Raw genomic sequence first — 20551 nt, 5'->3', positions numbered from 1 at the left:
ATAGGTCCTAACGTCTGATGGCGGGCTGCATTATTTGTGTCTCCCTCCCCTCAGTAGGCATTGCTTTGTGACGTCCCACTTAGTAATTACTAGGCTCTGTTTCCCGTGATGTACGATAAAGAAAATAGGATTTTTATAACGGCTTGCCTGTAAAATCCTTTTTCTTCGAGTACATAATGGAACACAGAGCTCCCGCCCCTCTTGTTTGGGGATATTGTACACTTTATTGCTTTGCTACAAAAACAGGTGCTCCCAGTATGGCAGAGGTTATATAGGGGGGAAACTTCCTGTCTAATTGATTACACCAGTGTCCAGCACCTGAAGGTGGAATATAACCCACTTAGTAATTACTAGATTCTGTGTCCCGTGATGTACTCCAAGAAAAGGATTTTTACAGGTAAGCTGTTATAAAAATCCTATTTAATTTTATTTTTTTCTTGCAAGTGTCTAATTACTTAAAGGTGACAGCATAACCCATGACAGTAATTGATAAGAAAATACCATGTGTACTGTGATGTATTCCAAGAAATGGATTTAACAGGTAAACCAAAAACCCCTTTATTTGCTGCTTTGACTTATTTGCCTAAATAAAATAAACTGAGGATTTTCCAAACTGCATTTACTTTCTTGTTAAGTGATCCTTAAAGGGGAGTTCCACCCACAATTTCACTTTTTAAATATAAATACCCCTGTAATACACAAGCTTAATGTACTCTAGTAAAGTTAGTCTGTAAACTAAGGTCCGTTTTGTTAGGTTGTTACAGCATTTAAATCGTTTATAATCTAGAAATAGACCGTGGCCATCTTAAGTGTGGGCATCATGAAGCCAGACTGTATGACTTCCTGGATTTCAGCTTTGCATATCTCGCACATGCTCAGTGCACAAGCAATGTAATAGGTTTCAGTCAGGTTTGCAAGGAATACTGGGAAACATGATGCCTATCCCAGAAACCCTTGCAAATAGCCTAGGCAAAGAAGGAGTAGGAAGTAATGAAGGACTTCAAAATAAAGGTATTTACAAGCAACAAATTGAATAATAATTGTCCATTCTGAACACTATGAGATTAGAGCATGCAGCACAGACAAACATAAAAAAATGGGTGGAACTCCACTTTAAGTTATACTTAGTGGTGTTAATTTTATGTATATCTCACACAGGTCGTGAAAGCGGGGAGAGCAAAACTGTTAGCGTGCCAAAAGAGAAAGTTCAAAAGCCGATCTCACCAGATACAGTGGAGTACATTGAGAATTTGATGAATGTTGCTGAGCTGTGAGTAATTCTGCATCACTGTTTTATATCAAAGGGGAATAGACATGAGCGGGTGGTTTGACGAACAGGCAATCTGCTATCCGAAAATTTGTCTTTAGGTACTGCTTCAATTTAAACATAATCGCTTGCTTGAGTGTTTGTTAGGGGGTAGAAAAAGGGAGGAGCCTGGGAACAAATTCAGCACTGGCTTATAGTGGAGGAAACTATCCAAATGGCACAATTTTTGCACAGACCAGATCCCCTTTTCCCCATCAGTTTGCTGAAATTAGCAGTTGCTGTTACTGATGTCTTGCTACGTTTAAATGCTGTAAATGCTAGTTGCCTGACTTTTTCATGTAGTCCCTCTTTCAGAAGGTCAGTAATAACACCAGCAGTATTAGTCTTATGAAAAGTTTTTTATTTTTATTATACCAGTTCTCAAAATGACTAATATTTGAGGGGCTAGTCCACCCAAAAGTGACTGGCTTCTTTATTTATTTATATATATATATATATATAATATATTATACTCCTCCCAGTGTCCCGATTATCAGTGCAGTTCCAACAGTGCCCACCAGTGCTGCCAATCGGTGCCTCCTAATCAATGCCACCTATCAGTGCAGCCTCATCGGAGCCACTTCATCGGTACAGCCTCAGCACACATCAATGAAGGAGAAAAATTACCTGTTTGCAAATATTTATAATAAACTATAAAACTTTTTTTCTTTTATCGTACACCGAGGGACACAGAGCCATTCTTTACATAATGGGTTAAGGGTCACCAGCGGTGATTGGACAGTGGCACAATCAATTGAAGACAGTTCCCCCCCCCCCATATAACCCCTCCCAACATGGAAGTTTTTCCGCCAGTGTCTAAGGTGTAGGATGTGCTAAGGAAAGCTCTACCAAGCAGGCCCTCTGGGGGTAAAAAGAGCTATGCCTTCGGATCCATCCAAGACGCCAAAAAAATTGCACTGAAACTGGATGGGATTCGGGCCTCATGCACGAGGCGTCGCCTTTAGGGTCCCGCACTTTCGCTCTATAACGCTAAAAGTCCTGGTAAGCGTATTTTACAAGGCCCAGGGAAGAGCTCTCTATTAAATAGGAACCCATATCCCTGAAGGTTGGCACACAAAACCCGCGGTGAAGATTGGTTCTGTCTAAATTTTCAGCAGAAAAACCTGCGGCGGGGATAAAGGTAAGAGGAATAGGAATCCTAAGAACAATCTTAAGGACATTTTTCCAATTTTGAGTCAGGTGTCTTCTCTTTTTTCACCACTAGAGGGAGTAAAGAGCTGAGTTGTAATCGCCATGTTCTAAGCCAAGGATCCTCAAACTACGGCCCTCCAGCTGTTGCGGAACTACACATCCCATGAGGCATTGTAAAACTCTGACATTCACAGACTTGACTAGGCATGATGGGAATTGTAGTTCCTGAACAACTCGAGGGCCATAGTTTGAAGACCCCTGCTCTAAGTAGTGTCAGATCCTACGGACAAGCAAACTTCCTCCGCTGCAGAGCTCTGCCATAGATGGCCACCGCTTCTCCCCTCCAGACGCTGGGTAAGACCACAGCACAGGCAGTATCGGGCAGGAGAAGGGTTCCCGTTCGCCCCAGGACAGCCGCCATCTGTCCTAGGTCCCGGGCTGGCTTTATCGGGGGTGGAGGTGAAGCAGTGGGGTCGCGAGTTTGCGCACGCACGCCAATTCGAAACATGGCGCTCATCACAGAACCCATAAAGGGACTCCGAGCCAGCAGACTCTTCCATGGGGACACGGCAGCATTTCGGGGGCACATAAGCTCTATGTGGTTGGTGGGGCACTCCCGAGAGACACCTACTCCTTGCATGAAACTGTGTGTTTAAGTTGCATACTTTATGTAGATTTCTAAACTGAGCACAGTAGTATATGCGTTGTACCTCTGCTTGTTGCTTGGTAATATGTCTTCCCTTAGGAATTCAGGGACTAAGACAGACAAGAAAGCACTGCTGCCTGAGACAGGGGGCTCTAGCCGTGCCTGCTCGGTGCCTTCCTCTCCTGTAAATTTTGACGCACCTATACAGGAGGAGACATTGCCACTATCAGGAGTAACAACTTCCCCGGTGGCACCTGGGCCTGCATATGTCACTGACCGCAGCCCTGGAAAACTTAAAAGGAAGAATCACTACGCTAATCGCAAAGTCCTCACAAAAGGAGATCTCTTTTGGTGGTTCTAGATCCCTTTTCAGAAAAATCTGAGGAGGAGAAAGATGAGGATGAGGTAACACCTGCAGAGGACAGGGATATCAGAGGAACCCTTCTCTGCTTCCCAGATGCTAAGGTCACAGGTACAATGTTATGCCAAAATAGTGCGTACTGCATTCAGGTTGCCCTCTTCGGAGTTAACTGAATCAGTCTCCTCCCTGGGTTTATTAAAATCCATGCAGGGTGCATGCACTTTTCTGGTTCATCCATTATAATTAAAAATCAAATTTATGCAGACTGGCTACATCCAGATAAGCGTTTCTCACCTCCTAAGAAGTTTGACATTCTTTATCCTATGGAGGAAGAGTTTTCCAAGAAGTGGAACCTGCCTTCTGTAGATGCAGCCATTTCTTGTATAAGGCCGGGTTCACACTAGTCCGACATACGCTCCGACATTGGGAGCTCATGTCGCATGACGTGTGAAAAGCAATGTTTCCCTATGGGAGCCGTCTTAACTGGTCCGACTCATGTCGGTCCAACTTTGAAGACGCTCCCTGTACTACTTTGTTCCGACTTTGATCCTACTTCACTCTATTGAACATCATTGAAGTAGGATCAAAGTCGGAACGCAGTCTTGCACGCTCTGACTTTGGCATGCGACATGTATTCTACTGATCTTGAGGGGGGAACTCCACACCAAATTTTAACAAAAAAACCGGCATGGGTTCCCCTCCAAGAGCATACCAGGCCCATGGTTCTGGTGCGGATTTAAAGGGGAACCCCCCTACGCCGAAAAAACGTCGGGGGGGGGTCCCCCCAAAATCCATACCAGGCCCGTATCCGAGCAGCAGCCCGGCCGGTCAGGAAAGGGGGTGGGGACGAGCGAGCGCCCCCCCCCTCCTTAACCGTGCCAGGCCGCATGCCCTCAACATGGGGAGGTAGGTGCTATGGGGCAGGGGGCACACTGCGCCCCCCCACCCCACAGCACCCTGCCCCCATGTTGATGAGGACAGGGCCTCTTCCCGACAACCCTGGCCGTTGGTTGTCGGGGTCTGCGGGCGGGGGGGCTTATCGGAATCTGGGAGCCCCCTATAACAAGGGGGCCCCTAGATACCGGCCCCCACCCTAGGTGAATGAGCATGGGGTATGGGGTACCCATTCACCTGGAAGTAAAGTGTTAAAAATAAATAAACACGCTACACAGGTTTTTAAAATATTTTATTAGTCAGCTCCGGCCCCCCCTCTCTTCTTTAGCTCTTTCACAAGGGGGGGGGGGCTTGCTTCTTCCGACGTCTTCTGGGGGGGGGTCCTAGTCTTCACCGCCATCTGGTTCTCTTTCGCCGGCTGGGGGCCGCTTTATTCTTTAGCTCTTTCACAGCGGGTGGGGGGTGGTGTTGCCCGGGCTTCTGTCGCCTTCTGCCTTCTTCTTCTGCCTTCTTCTTCTGCCTTCTCCTTCTTCTTCGCTGTTGACACGTCACTTCCTCCCGCTGTAATGCCGTGTGTGGCGGCTCGCACTGACTTTTATAGGTCTTTTTTTACGTCACAGTCCCATCATGCTCCGGGTGCACGGAGCATGATGGGACTGTGACATCATGAGAGACCTATAAAAGTCAGTGCGAGCCGCCGCACACGGCATTACAGCGGGAGGAAGTGACGTGTCAACAGCGAAGGAGATGGCAGAAGGCGACAGAAGCCCGGGCAACACCACCCCCTGCCCGCCGAAGACATCGGAGGAAGACCGGGAGGGGGCCGCTGTGAAAGAGCTAAAGAAGAAAGCGGCCCCCACCCGGCAGAAGAGAACCAGACGGCGGTGAAGACTGGGACCCCCCCCCCCAAGAAGACGTCGGAAGAAGCAAGCCCCCCTTGTGAAAGAGCTAAAGAGCTAACACTTTACTTCCAGGTGAATGGGTAGGGGTACGATGTACCCCATACTCATTCACCTAGGGTGGGGGGCCAGTATCTAGGGGCCCCCTGGTTATAGGGGGCTCCCAGATTCCGATGTTGAGGGCATGTGGCCTTTGCACGGTTAAGGAGGGGGGGGCGCTCGCTTGTCCCCACCACCTTTCCTGACCGGCCGGGCTGCTGCTCGGATACGGGTCTGGTATGGATTTTGGGGGGACCCCCGCCGTTTTTTCGGCATAGGGGGGTTCCCCTTTAAATCCGCACCAGACCCATGGGCCTGGTATGCTACTGTAGGGGGAACCCATGCCATTTTTTTTGTTAAAATTTGGTGTGGAGTTCCCCCTCAAGATTCATATCAAACACAGTGCCTGATATTGGCAGGGATCCAAGTCGGATCCCTGCTCATTGAAAGTCGGACTTCAAGTCCAGGGCAAAGTAGGATCAAAGTAGTATCCTGTTCATGAAAGTAGGATGGATGTAGGATAAATGTAGGATCAGTGTAGGACCAATGTAGCAGAGCAAAGTAGGATGAAAGTCGTGTAGTATAGTGTGAACCCAGCATAAATAAGAACCTGACTTGTCCGGTGGACAACGTACAGGTGTTTAAAGATCCCTCGAAAAAGAAATTGGAATCTTTACTAAAATCTTTGTTCCTTTTGGCTGGTTCAGTTGCCCAACCTGCTTTAGCAGCAGTGGGTATGTGTCAGGCCCTCAAGGATCAGGTAAAACAGGGGCTGAAGGATCTGCCTCCGGAACAAGTCAAATTGTGGGAGAATTTGCCTAAAGCTTTATGTTTTACAATGGATGCTATGAGAGATTCGATTCAACAAGCATCTCGCCTCACACTCCAGCTGGTGCAAATACACAGAATTCTTTGGCTAAAGCATTGGTCAGCAGAGGCACCATGCAAAAAGCTTTTGGCCAGTTTCCCCTTCCATGGCAAACACCTCTTTGGGGAATATTTGGAAAAATATATCCAAAAGATATCGAGTGGGAAGACCACTCTTACCAGAGAAGAAGAAAAACAAGCAACCTTGTTTTAAACACTCTCTCTCCCCGGCTCCTGGTAAATCTACCTTCAGCCAGCCACAAAGGCTAAAGACCAGGCCCAGAAGAACGAAGCCGTGGGGTTCAAAAGCCAACAAGCAAAACCCCAAAGCCTCTTTATGACGAGGCGCCCCCGCTCGGCCGAGTGGGGGGACGGCTTCAGCAGTTTTCAGCGGCATGGCAGACAGAAATGCAGGACAAATGGCTAGTATCCACAGTATCCCTAGGGTACAAGCTAGAATTTCGAGAGATCCCATCTTCTCGGTTCCGAAGCTCAAGGCTCTCCGAGGATCCACTAAAAAGAGCGTCCTTCTTCAAAGGATTGGATCACTTGCTGTCTCAAGGGGTGATCACAGAAGTACCCCTAAAGGAGCAAGGTTCAGGTTTTTATTCAAAACTCTTTGTGATCCCAAAACCAAACGGAGACGTCAGACCCATCCTGGATCTAAGATCTCTAAATCAATTTCTGAACATTTGCCATTTCCGAATGGAAACTATTCGATCAGTGGTCGCCACCCTACAAGGCGTCGATAGACATCAAGGACGCATATTTACATGTGCCTATCCATCCCGCTCACCAAAAGTTCTTAAGGTTTCCAGTTTGTGGCTCTGCCCTTTGGTGCGGCTACTGCACCCCGGGTATTTACAAAGGTACTAGCCCCTCTGTTGGCAAATCTGAGGGGACAGGGCATAGTGATAACAGCCTATCTAGATGATCTACTTGTGATAGATCAGTCAGAGGCAGGATTAGATCACGTTGTGCTCACCACTATGCTGTGTAAACCTACAAAAATCCTCTCTACAAGCCCAAAGAATCAATTCTCTAAAGGACATGATCTACAAGGTCAGGGCAAAGAAAAGGCAGTCTATTCGCCTTTGCATGAGGCTATTAGGGAAGATGGTAGCCTCCTTCGAGACTGTCCCTTATGCCCAGTTTCACTTGAGACTACTTCAAGGCAGTATTTTAGCCACCTGGAACAGAAAGATCCAAGCTCTGGATTTACCCATGCGCATGTCTTCACAGGATCGCCAAAGCTTCAGTTGGTGGTTCAAAACCAAGAACTTGCGGAAAGGAAGGTCCTTTCTCCCAGTCACCTGGAAGGTGGTGTCTACAGATGCCAGCCTAAGGGGCTGGGGAGCAGTGTTAGAAGTAGCTTAAGCCCAGGGATCCTGGGCCAAGACCGAAGAGAACCTGCCCATCGACATACTGGAAATGCGGGCAGTATACTTGGCCCTCAGAACCTGGACACACAGGTTACAGGGCCACCCTGTTCAGATTCAATCCGACAATGCTACTGCAGTAGCTTACATCAATCACCAAGGAGGCATCCACAGTCAGGGTGCTCAAGAGATGATCGGATTTTGACATGGGCAGAAGAACATGTTCCTTGTCTCTCTGCAATCTTCATTCTGGGGGTAATAAAACTGGCAAGCGGACTATTTGAGTCACCAGCAGCTGTCACCAGGCGAGTGGTCTCTCCACCCTGATGTCTTTCAGGCCATGTGCCAGAGATGGGGGACCCCGGACATAGACCTGCTAGCTTCCAGGTTCAACAGGAAGTTGGACAACTTTGTAGCCACGATGAGAGATCCTCTGGCTTGCGGATCGGATGCTCTAATAATTCCCTGGAATCAGTTGCTCGGATCGCTCTCTTACAGAGGCTCCTTTGCCAGATCAAGAAAAACGATTTCTGTTATCCTAGTGGCCCAGAAGGCCCTGGTACGCCGAAATCATAAAGATGATGGTAGGAAAACCTTGGAAGCTTCCGCTTCACCAAGACCTGCTGTTGCTGTGTCCAGTGTTCCATCCTTCCTTCCAAAAGCTAAATTTGATGGTCTGGATGCTAAGACACACATTTTAAAGAAACAAGGGATCTCGGGTCCAGTTCTTTCTACACTCCTTAATGCTAGAAAGCCAGCCTCCAGGCTTATCTACTATAGAGTCTGGAAGGAATATGTTTCCTGGTGTGATACCAAGAAATGGAATCCTCAGAAATATGACAATAGTAGGATTCTTGTCTTTTGCCAGTTAGGAGTGGATATGAAATTAGCCCTTAGTACCATTAAGGTTTAAATATCGACTCTATCAGTCTTTTTTTCAAAGACCACTGGCATCGCATTCCCTAGTTTGGGCTTTCATGCAGGGTATACTGCGGATCAATCCGCCAGTCAAGTCTCTCTTGTGCCCATGGGATTTGAATTTGGTATTGACAGTATTGAAAAAGCAACCTTTTGAACCTATTCACCAGATTCCTATGATCCTTTTTAAGCAGGAAATTGGCCTTTTTGATTGCTATCTCTTCTGCTAGAAGAGTATCTGAATTGGCAGCTCTTGTAAAGGGCCTTATTTAATTTGTCACAAGGACAAAATTGTACTACAACCCCATCCTGCCTTTTTACCTAAGGTGGTGTTGGCTTTTCATTTAAATCAAGACATTGTTCTGCCTTTTTTTCCGGATCCACGGACAGCGGAGGAAAGATTATTTCACTTTCTAGATCTAGTGAGAGCAGTGAAGGTGTATCTGCAGGCAACCGCTCAGATACGCAAAACGGATGTTTTGTTTTGTTTTGCCAGATGGTCCCAAGAAGAGACAAGCGGCATCTAAATCGACTATCTCCAGGTGGATTCGACAAACAATTATTCAAGCCTGAGGGTTAAAGAACAGGACTCCTCCTTTTTCTGTTAAGGCGCACTCTACCAGGGCGATAAGTGTTTCATGGGCAGTGCGTCACCAGGCTTCGTTGGCTCAGATCTGTAAAGCTGCAACTTGGTCTTCAGTCCACACATTTTCCAAATTCTATCAAATTGATGTGAAAGGACATGAGGATGCCGCCTTCGGGCGAAGTGTGCTGCATGCAGCAGTATAGGGCTTATTGTCCGTAGCGGCCTGCTTGATCTGTGTCTCCCTCCCTTCATTGAGCATTGCCCTGGGACGTCCCATTATGTAATGACTGGCTCTGTGACCCGTGGTGTACGATAAAGAAAACAGGATTTTTGAGACGGCTTACCTGTAAAATCCTTTTCTTGGAGTACACCGAGGTCCCCCCTTCTTATAGGAACCCTATTGCTTGCTACAAAACTGAGGTGCTTCCCTGATGGGAGGTGTTTATATGGAGGGGAACTGTCTTCAATTGGTTGTGCCAGTGTCCAATCACCGCTGGTGACTCTTAACCTATTATGTAACTAATGGCTCTGTGTCCCGTGGTGTACTCCAAGAAAATGATTTTACAGGTAAGCGGTTTTAAAAATCCTGTTTTTTTGGGGGGGTTTTTTGTTTTTGTTTTTTTGTTTAGAATGTTCAGTCTTTTTTCATGTATTTGCTATCTTTCTTTGAATTTTAACAGGTCAGTCTTCAGCACAAAAAGAATTGTTGATTTTGAAAATGTCCAAGCTGAACTCGCTGGTCTTAAGAAAAGGTAAGCCATCTAGTGATATTCATTGTAGCTAAAGAGACTTTATGGGTGAGAAAGTGGTCAAGTTATCCTGATTGGACGTCCTATGATATCCAGCAGAATAAGCCGCAATCACGCGCTCGCGGTGATCATTGGTGTGTCAGTCTGACACACTGTATCTCCGCACAGTGGTGTAGTGGTTAGCGCTTTTGCCTAGCAGTAAAAAGGTTCGCTGGTTTCAATCCTAACCATGACAACAGACATGTTGGTAGGTTAATTGGATCCTGTCTAAATTGGCCCTAGTATGAATGAGAGTTAGGGGCCTTAGATTGTATGCTCCTTGAGGGTAGGGACTGATGTAAATGGAATATATATATAATATAAATTATACGTAAAGCGTTGCGTAAATTGACGGCGCTATATAAGTACCCAGAATAATAATCTCCGATCTCGGTAAAGAGCCTCTGTCTGATATAGGCTCTTTACCATATGATCAGCTGTGTCTAATCACAGCTGATCACAATGTAAATGGGAATAGCCATTTATAGGCTTTTCCTCCACTCGCACTGACAGATTCAAGTAGAGGAGAGCTACTCTTTTGACAGGCTCTGCGCAGACCCACGAGGATGACCACCAGGGATGCCAATCTGTGCCTATCAATATTGCCTGCCAGTGCCGCCTCATCACTGCCCATCAGTGAATTAGAACACTTACTTTTCTTTTTCATACACAGAGTCGGGCTAATATTCATTACCTGCTGAGTTATACTTCATCAGGTGAATAGACACTGGTAGACCAAAGGTCGTTAGGAAGTGATCCCTTATATAACCCCTCCCATACAGGAAGCACGTGAGTTTTGACCGATCGGATCCATTTGACACAGGCTTTATATGCTTAGATAAATGGTACCCGAGCCTCGCAAAGAAGACTTAAGATCCTGCAAGGTTTTGCCTGTAATGTGGCCTCTGGGCGTTGGACCCTGTGGAGTGGAAATCCTGGACACTACAGCGCTAAGGCATTTCCTGCAGGGTGCTTTACAGGTCCAAGGGTGTGGACCCTAAACATGAAAAGGGTACCCAGTCCTATTTACTTATTGTGGGGTGTCCCAGTGATTGTAACAATCAGTCAAGCTAGCTAGAGGCTGGACACCTGTGTGCGGTGACCATACGGGGGAGTTTTGGACTAGCTGTGGGTGTTTGCAAAGTGTACCTTTTTTCTTATTTTAAATATTTATTTATTTTTTGCTTGTGTCTGGCTCTTTATTTTACATGTATGATGGCGCACAACGGTGCACCATTTTCACCTTGTTTCTCCAGGGCGCACGTGCGTTTGCAAAAGTGCTGCTGTGCGCCGCTGGACTTAACAGTTGCTTGTTTGGCGCCCATGGCGAATGCGGCCTTGCCGCGCAGTAGCTTTGGCAGGCTATGGTACTTGTTGCTTGGCAGGATTGTTGCATAGAGGCTGGTTCCTATTGGTATTTGCCAGTCCATAAAGAATGAGGTCAGATGGCCTGATAAGCCTAACCAGGAGGTTGATCTGCCTGAAAGTAAGACAGATATTCCTTGAGCACTGTGTTTTGCTGTTGTCGCCTTTAAAAAGGATTCAATACAGCAGGTTTCTCATTTGGCTCTCTTGTCTGTACATATACATTGACTTAAGAACTGGTCAGCCAAGCTTCCTTATGAAAGGTTATTGGCAGGTTCCCCCTTTTAGGGGGAACGTTTATTGGTGATCATTTAGACAAATATATCCAAAAGGATTTCCAAATGGAAGAGTTCTCTACTTCCTGTGAAAAGCAGCAGACGTCCCTTGTTTAAAACCTCAGAAACTGCTTCCTCAAATGTCTCAGTGCCAGGGCAGTTCCGCAAAGCCAGGGCCAGAAAAAGCCCTGGGTCTAAAATTCTTCTAAATCCAGCATCAAACCCTCCTTTTTGAGGAGATGCCCCCACTCTATCGGGTGGGGAGTAAAGGCTGCTGCACTTTGCGGACATTTGGAGAACAAAAATTCAGGACGAGTGGGTCACCTCAATTATATCCCAAGCTGGAGTTGCGAGGGGTTCCCCCTCAAAGGTTTTGAAGATCCAGCGTTCCCTCAGATCCTCCAAAAAGAGACTTATTGTTTCAGGCACTACATTTAGTGCATCAAGGAGTCATTGTACAGGTTCCTGTATCCAAACGAGTGAACATGTTTTACAGTTAAAAACCAAACTGGGTCACAGGGCCCATTTTTGGACCTAAGATCCCTGAACCAGTATCTACTAATCCAGTCCTTTTTGCATAGGGTTTGTCTGCTCAGTTGTAGCCTCGTTCCAGATGGGAGACTTTTTTGCCTCCTTCGATATATAAAGAATGCATATTTACACATACCAATCTTTCAGCCTCATTAAAGGTTCCTGCAATTTGCTGTAGAGAAACTTTATTTTTAGTTTGTGGCTTTACTGTTCGGGCTTGCTACAGCTCCCTGGGTGTTCACAAAGCTCCTAGCACCAGTACTGGGTCTTTTTTAAGGGCCCGAGGGATCTTGGTGCTCGGATATCTGGACAACCTTCTGCTCAGAGATCACTCACTACAGGCTCTAGAACAGAGCATAACATGTATAGTGCGGTAGTTCAGAAGAGAGACGACTGCATTCTTTGGACGTTGTCCTGGCAGTTAAGGTTTATTTGTCTAGATCTGCGGAGATCCGAGGACTCCCTTGTTTTACCTTGGGGACCCAAGAAAGGGGCAGGCAGCTTCCATGCCAATTGGGTTTGGCAATTTGTCATTCAGGCCTATGGTCTAAAACGTAGGTCTAAGAACCTCCTCATCAGGTATTTGTAGCTTAGATTTGTAAGGCTACTACCTGGTCTTCAGTGCATACGTTCACCAAATTTTATCAAATGGATGTTCAAGCAGCCGAGCATTTGGCTTTCGGCCGCAGTGTACTGCGGGATTGCCGTATACAGTTCTGATGGCTATTGTTCCGCAGGGTGTCTTTCTCCCCTCAAGGCTATTGCTATGGGACGTCCTAACGGGTAATGAATATTAGCCTGACTCTGTGTCCCATTATGTATGAAAAAGAAAAATATTTTTTTTTAATACAGCTTACCTGTAAAATCCTTTTCTTGGGAATACATCATGGGATATAGAGCCTTAACCACTTAAAGCAGGGTTCCAACCACAATTAGCATTTTTTAAATGTATGTCCTTTCATCATGCCTTTTTATAATATAAATACGGTCACTTACTATTTTACAGTCCGCCGTCGCTCCGCATAGTTATTCAAAAAAGATTGTTTATAAAACTATGTCCACACCATTGTCATTTTGCTTGTGGGCATTGTGAAGCCCACAAGCACTTACTTCCTGGAAGTCTTGGATGGGGAGTGATAATTGGGTAGCGCACTGCATTTTGGGAAATAATGACACACTTTTCCCTGGAGCATTAGAGGGAGATGTCAGGATCCTAGGTGATTCCAAAGGCAGATTTTGTGGGACTGTATAGCAACAGGCATTTCCAGATGAGTAAAACATTTAATTTTTTTATTTTTTAGGTCTAATGAGCACAATAATGAAAAAAAAATCTGGGATGAAAATGTCATGCTTCAAAATTGCGCCCGCTCGTGGAATGGCGTCAAACTTTTACCCTAAAAATCTCCATAGGCGACGTTTAAAAAATTCTATAGGTTACATCTTTTTGAGCTACAGAGTTCTAGGGCTAGAATTTTTGCTCTCGCTCTAACGATCGCGGTGATACCTCACTTGTGTGGTTTGAACACCATTTTCATATGCGGGCGCTACTCACGTATGCGTTCGCTTCTGTGCGCAAGCTCGTCGGGACGGGGCACTTTAAAATTTTTTTTATTTGTTTTCTTATTTATTTTATTTTTTACACTGAAAAAAAAAATGGATCACTTTTATTCCTATTACAAGGAATGTAAACATCCCTTGTAATAAAAAAAAGCATGACGGGTCCTCTTAAATATGAGATCTGGGGTCAAAAAGACCTCAGATCTGAAATTTAGACTTAGAATTTTAGAAAAAATTACATTTAGAAAATATTGCTTTAAGAAGCGTTTTGACGTCACTTCCGCCATGCTATGGGGACGGGTGGGGGCCATCTTGCCCTCACTCGTATCCCAGCTGAGGAGAGGAAAGGACCCGATCGCCTCAGCCGCTACCGATGGCTCCGGTAAGCGGCGGGAGGGCCCTCTCCCGCCGCCGATAACGGCGATCTCGCGGTGAATCCGCCGCGGAAACCACCGTCATCGTTTACAGGACCGCTCACAGTAAAGATAGATATATCAGTTGTGGCAGCAGCTGCTGCCATTACCGAGATATCCATCTTTAAAAAAAGGGCGTATATGTACGTGAGCAGGTCCTTAAGTGGTTAATACTTTTGTGGTTATTACTTAATGGGTTATGTAGTCACCACAGGTGATTGGACACTGGTTAACCCAATTAAAATTGAGTTCCTCCCATATATAACCCCTCCCAAATGAACAGTGCCTCAGTTTTGTAGCAAATCAATAAATAATAATAATCTGTGTCCCGTGATGTATTCCCAAGAAAAGTATTTCAGGTAAGCTGTATTAAAAAAATCCTATTTTCTTGATCATACATCACGTGACACAGAGCCTGAATTACTTAATGGGATGTCCCATAGCAATGCTAAAATTGAGGGGAGGGGAGATACAGATCAGAAATAAGACCACAATTGGGCCAGAGGATCTATACTGCTGCTTGCAGCACACTACGCCCAAAGGCAGCATCCTCATACCCTCTCACATCTACCTGGTAGACCTTAGTAAATGTATGGACCGAAGGCTAAGTAGCAGCCTTACTGATCTGAGCCATGGAGGCCTGGTGATGCACTGCCCATGAAGCACCAACTGCTCTAGTCTAGCCTTCACCTAAAAAGGAGGAATTTTCTAACCATAGGCCTGAATAATGACTTGTCGAATCCAACATGCAATAGTAGATTTCGCTGCTGCCTGGCCCTTCCCTGGGCCCTGGCAGAATAAACAGACAATCAGTCTTTCGTATCAGATAAACTTCCACTGCTCTTACAACATCTAGAGAGTGTAGACCTTCTTCCTCCGCAGACTGCGGATCTGGAAACAAAGATGGTAGGACTATATCTTGATTCAGATGAAAGTCGGGTTAGGACGCAGCACCACCCTGTCATCATGAATAATCATATATGGTTATTTACACTAAAGAGCTGCCAATTCTGATACCCTCCTTGCTGAGGATATGGCTATGAGAAAAAACTGTTTTTGACAAAAGATTTAGAGAAGCATGGTGTAATGGTTCAAAGGGTCATTTCTGTAAAACGAACAATACCAAATTCAAATCCCAGGGAATGAGAAGCAAATGGTTTTTGAAAGAATACCGACAAGGCCGAGATTTGGCCCTTTAATAGTACTCAAGGCCAACTTCATATTTAAGCCAATAATCCTATTAATGGCACACTTCCTAGGATGCCATCTTCTGGATTCACACCAGGAAACATATGCCTTCCAGATTCTGTAGTAGATGAGCCTGGACGCCGGCTTCCTAGCATTAACCAGAATGTATAGGACTGGACCTGAGAGCCCACATTTCCTCAGAATGTGGGTATCAACAGCCAAACCATTTGGTCAGGGCATATGACCCTTTTTTGCGTTGAACCGAGAAGCCAACAGGTCCGCATCTGGGGTACCCCATTTCTGACATATGATTTGAAATATGTCGGGGTGTAGAGACCATTCTTCCGGACTCAGCTGCTGGCGGGTTAAAAAAAATCCGCCTGCCAATTTTCTACCCCTAGAATGAAGACTGCAGACAGGCAAGGAATATGCCTTTCTGCCCAGGCCAGGATGTGATTCACCTCTTTGGGCATTCAGACTTCTGGTGCCTCCTTGGTGATTGATATAGGCCACGGCTGTAGCATTGTCGGACTGAATCCAAACAGGCCAGCCCTGCAGTCTGTAAGACCAAACTCCTGAGGACCAGATGAATTGCCCAAATCTCCAGAATGTTGATAGGAGCTTTTCGGCTCCGGACCACTTCCCCTGGGCAGATAGTTCTTCTAGATTCCCCCCCCCCCCTAGCCAAGAAGGCTGCCGTCTGTGGTTACCAATTTCCAGGTAAACGGAGTGAAGGATTTTCCTTCGGACAGACTTTGGGGGAGCAACCACCAATTGAGGCTCTGGTGATATTTGGAGATAAGATCATAGGAAGGTCCAGGGCCTGAACATCTTTGTTCCAAGCTGACAGAATTCTGCCCTGCCCTGTAACGGCCTTGAATGAACTTGGGCGTAAGGAACAGCCTCGAATGAGGCCACCATCTTTCCCAGTCCCATGCCTAGACGGATGGCCTTCTCTTTGCCTTCATCACTCGGACCAAGTCTCTTATGGCTTTTGCCTTTTGGCTTGGGAAATAATGCCTTGCTTTGGGACATGTCTATAATCATGCCCAAGTACTCCAGCCTTCTTTGAGGCTGCAAGGAGGATTTCTCCAGATTGAGGACCCAGCCTAGGTACTCTAAACATTCTACTGTGCTGTGCACATTGTGGCCCAAGCATGCAGCGGACTGATCTATTATCAACATATCGTCCAGATAGACTGTTACTTCTATGCCCTGTGCCCTTAGCCTTGCCAGGGCCGGGGCCAGTATTTTTGTGAACACTCGAGGTGCTGTAGCCAGCCCGAAAAGGAAGGGGCACAACTAAAAGTGGCGCTGAACCACCGCAGACCTTAGAAACCTTTGGTGAGCGGGAAATATTGGCACATGTAGATATGCATTTCTGATGTCTATTGATGCCAGGAATTCTCCCTGAAAGGTGGAAACAACTGAACGGACAGACTCCATGCAAAAGGAGCGACTGTTCAGAAACTGATTCAGGCCTTTCAGGTCAAGGATAGGTCTGACATCCCTGTTTTGGTTTTCGAACCGTGAAAAGTAAAACCCTGATCCCTGATCCTAACTCCATGATTACCCTTTGGGATAACAGGTGTTCCAAGGCTAAGATCCAGCAAAGCCTTCTTTTTTCTGGATCTTTGGCAACTCTTGATCTCAGAAAACAGGGTGGCGGAAGTTCTCTGAATTCTAGCTTGTAGCCTCAGGACACTATGGAGATGACCCACTTGTCCTGAACTTTGTTCCGTCAGGCGTTTGCAAATTGCAGCAGCCTTCCCCCCCACTCGGCCGAGCGGGGGAATCCCTTCATAGGAAAGTTTTGGGGTTCTGCTTAGACTTTGGACCCCAAGTCCTTTTTTGCCCTTGAGCTTGGCTCTGGGCCTTTCCCCTAGTGTTTAGACTGGGGAGGCTGTCGCCACTGCCCGGAGAATGAGGTTCCAGGGGCTGGAAAAAGAAAACTCTTAAATGAAGGACGTTTACTCTTCTTTACCGGCAACAGAGTAGACTTGCCTCCAGTAAACTTTTGGATGCATTTATCCAGGTCATCCCCAAGGGAAAACTGTTTAGGAGAAGAAAACAGTTTATCTGGGTAAACCCAGTCATCATACATCAGTTTATCCAGCAAGGGATGAACTGGAAAGGAGCATGCAGCCTGCTGGGACTTCCGATATCCCAAGAGAGGAAACAAAGGACATAGAAACTTTCACATGAGGCGATTTGTAAGTGGCACGCACCATCTCTGCATAATATTGCACCTGCGTCTTTAGCGACTGAGAGGTAGCAGGAATCCTCTCACCCTCTGAATCCTCAGACTGCACATGATCCTCATTACCAGAGAGGGATTTTTTACCCTCCAGAAGGCTCATCTGATGAGAGAGCCAGAGCAGATGAAGGGGATCTACGGTACTCTGTTTTCTGCTATCTTTCAAGGAGGTTGTGACCTGTACACACGATCGGTTCGTCTGATGAAAACGGTCCGATGGACCGTTTTCATCGGATGAACCGATTGTGTGGGTCCCATCGTTTTTTTTCCCCATTGATGAAAAAACGTAGAACCTGTTTTTAAATTATCTGATGGTTAAAAAAACGATAGAAAAATACGATCGTCTGTGGGCAAGTCCATCGGTTAAAAATCCACGCATGCTCAGAATCAAGTCGACGCATGCTCGGAAACATTAAACTTCATTTTTCTCAGCACCTCGTAGTGTTTTACTTCACCGCGTTCTGACACGAACGGATTTTTAACTGATGGTGTGCAGGAAAGACTGATGAAAGTCAACTTCATCGGATATCTGATGAAAAAATCCATCGGTCTGTTTTCATCGGATGAACCGATCGTGTATACGTAGCATAAGCCATCCAAAGCAACTTTTAAAGCGTCCTCGGTAACGTATACAGGAGCTGTCATAGGAGAAGCTGCAGAACCAAACGGGCTCATCCTGTGAGGCTGCTATCAGGCTGACAGGGGGGATGGTAAACTGCAGGCAAGCTCAGATTTTTTTTAGCCATAAGCGGGATCTTCTGATGCCTCTTTACCAGCCCTTGTACCTCTACTCAGGGACATAGTCCTTACTGTAAGCAAAGGTACTACCCACAAAAAAATGCAATCACTGTGGTGTTATAGTCTTACAATACACATATATATTAGCTCACTGCACAACCTGATGCCAAGTAGGAGTCTAGGTTTGACTGCTTCAAATCCACAGGGATGCTTACAGCCCACAGCTCTGTGTCCATGCCGCTTATAGAAGGCTTCTGGCGTGCTGGGCTTTAAATTAGCCTTTTGGCGCCTGCACAGGTGTGCCGTGTCCGCGCAAGCGCAATCACGGCCCTACCCCCCTCTCCATCTGCCCATTAGACAGCATAAAGTGCGCTGTCATGGCGGCACCCAGGGCGATGAGGAGAAGGGGGAGAGATTACTGGGACATCATTGGGGGATCCATGTATACGTTTTGTGGCAGAGCTTGCAGCGGAGGAGGTGAGTGGCATTTTATATTTGACTGACTTCACTGAGTTTGTTCCTGGAAGGCTATGTAAGAATACACCAGGTATGTACTTACTCCCTCCAGTGGTGAAAACCAGGAAAGACATCCTACTCACAGAAGATAATACAAAATAAATGATCCTCTTCTCACCTTATCCACGCCGCAGGAAAAGCTACTAAAAGTAGTTCCAGCTTTCACCCGTTGCGGCGGGCAAGTTGTGCCAACCTTCAGGTTGCAGCCAGAACAGACAAACCACTGTGGTTTAATGTCTGACAGCTGTCCTTTGCTGTGTGAATGGGCCTTAAATGTTCTCTGTTTAGTAATGCTTTCTCTCATTTCATGTCTGTCAGTGCTCAAACAGACTGAAATAAACTACTCTAAAAATAGCCTATTATATACAGTACTTTAAGCCCAATTCCAGACAAAAATGTAAACTTTGTTTTGATTAGAGCAGGGAAGTGTTATGAACCTTTTGTTTGTTTTTTATCCCTGTCCCTGTTTACCTTGTTTTTAACACAGTTCCTGTTGTGCAGGAAGTAATGAAATATCATTCCAAACAAAGCCCCATTTTTTTAGTAAAGTCAGGCGTAGAACCTCTGACAATATTAATGCTGTTGTCTGTGCATTCCTGGCCTGTGATGACAACCCAAGCCCATTTTGTCTTTTTGTGTCAGAAGAGCACGAGAAGATGGACGTTTTCTATAATGGGGTCAGAAATAAAAGTAAGGCACTGACTCAGAATATTAAATTATAATTGGAGGTTTCTGTATGACAATCTAAACAATCGCCAAATCCAGGTATTAATGTGATACGCAAAGAGAAGGTAAAGAAAATAAAACATTATTTACTTTCTCTGACTAATCCAAATCCTCCATGTTTCACACCCAGGACCCAGCGCATCACGGATCTGGGTAAAGAGCCAATGGCAGTGGCCCTTTACCACGTGCTTGCTTCATCCAATGACGGAACGTTCACTGTCAACAAACCAACGTTCTGTCTGGTTAAGCGCCTCTCTTCATACCAATACATTGTGAGAGGAGGGAGAAGCTGCAGCAGCGTGAGGATGCTAGATTTTTGCCCTTGCTTGATTGTGCCCATAGTGCTTATCAGTGAGTGCTTTTCTGTGCTCATTGGTGCCACCCTATCAGTGGATCCTCATCAGCGCCCGTCAATGTTTTCATTTTCTTTCCACATTTTACAAAAACTTGTGGAAAAGAATGACATGTTCAAAAGACTCCTTGTGCCTCATAGAATATACGTTGATGTTTGCTTTTCAAAATGAGGTAATTTTGTGGGCGTTTATTGTTCTGGTGCTCCAGGGCTTTCAAAATTGTGATGGGTAGTCAGGAAATTTACGTGTGTAATTTATGCTCCTAGAACCCCTGCATGTTGGACCTCCTCTATGTGGCCAGGCTGTGACAAAGTCTCACAAAATGTGGTATCGCCATACTCAGGAGTTGCAGAATGTGTTTTGGGGTGTAGTTGCAAGTATGCATATGCTGTGTGCTGTGTGTTGTGGGTTCTTAATTTTGCAAAGAATTGTGGGGAAAAATCACAACTTGAAAAAGACTCACCATGCCTTTTACTAAATGCCTTGGAATGTCTACTCTCCAAATTTGGGGGGTATTTTTACTTTCCTGGCTTGTTGGTGTCTCATGAAATGAGTTAGGCTGTCAGTACATCAGAAGTGATCAATTTTCAAAGATTGGCATCATAGCTTGTAGACTCTCTAACCTTCAAAAAGACCAAATAATATACTCAGGTTATTTTTACCAAACATATGTAGCAGTATAACTTTTGGCCAAAATGTATGAATATTTTTTCTAAATTTTATAACCAAATGTGCATTTATATCTATTTGTGTGTGGGGGAGGGACAAAAATGTAATAAGAGTACAATGTTGCATGA

General features: G+C 45.6%; 1 protein-coding gene across 1 annotated transcript in view; it reads left to right on the top strand.

Moving 5' to 3' along the window:
- The window catches only part of LOC120909261, an 83333-nt gene that overhangs the window by 42448 nt on the left and 20334 nt on the right, over positions 1–20551 (top strand). The window contains exons 4-5 of the mRNA XM_040320996.1: positions 1159–1270; positions 9728–9799. Of these exons, the coding sequence (XP_040176930.1) occupies positions 1159–1270; positions 9728–9799 (184 nt within the window). The remainder of the gene's footprint in view (positions 1–1158; positions 1271–9727; positions 9800–20551) is intronic.

The sequence above is a fragment of the Rana temporaria genome, chromosome 8, assembly GCF_905171775.1.
Source record: "Rana temporaria chromosome 8, aRanTem1.1, whole genome shotgun sequence".
NCBI classification, from domain to species: Eukaryota; Metazoa; Chordata; class Amphibia; order Anura; family Ranidae; genus Rana; species Rana temporaria.
The sequence above is the reverse complement of the archived record's forward strand: the minus strand, read 5'-3'. Positions and strand labels throughout refer to the sequence as shown.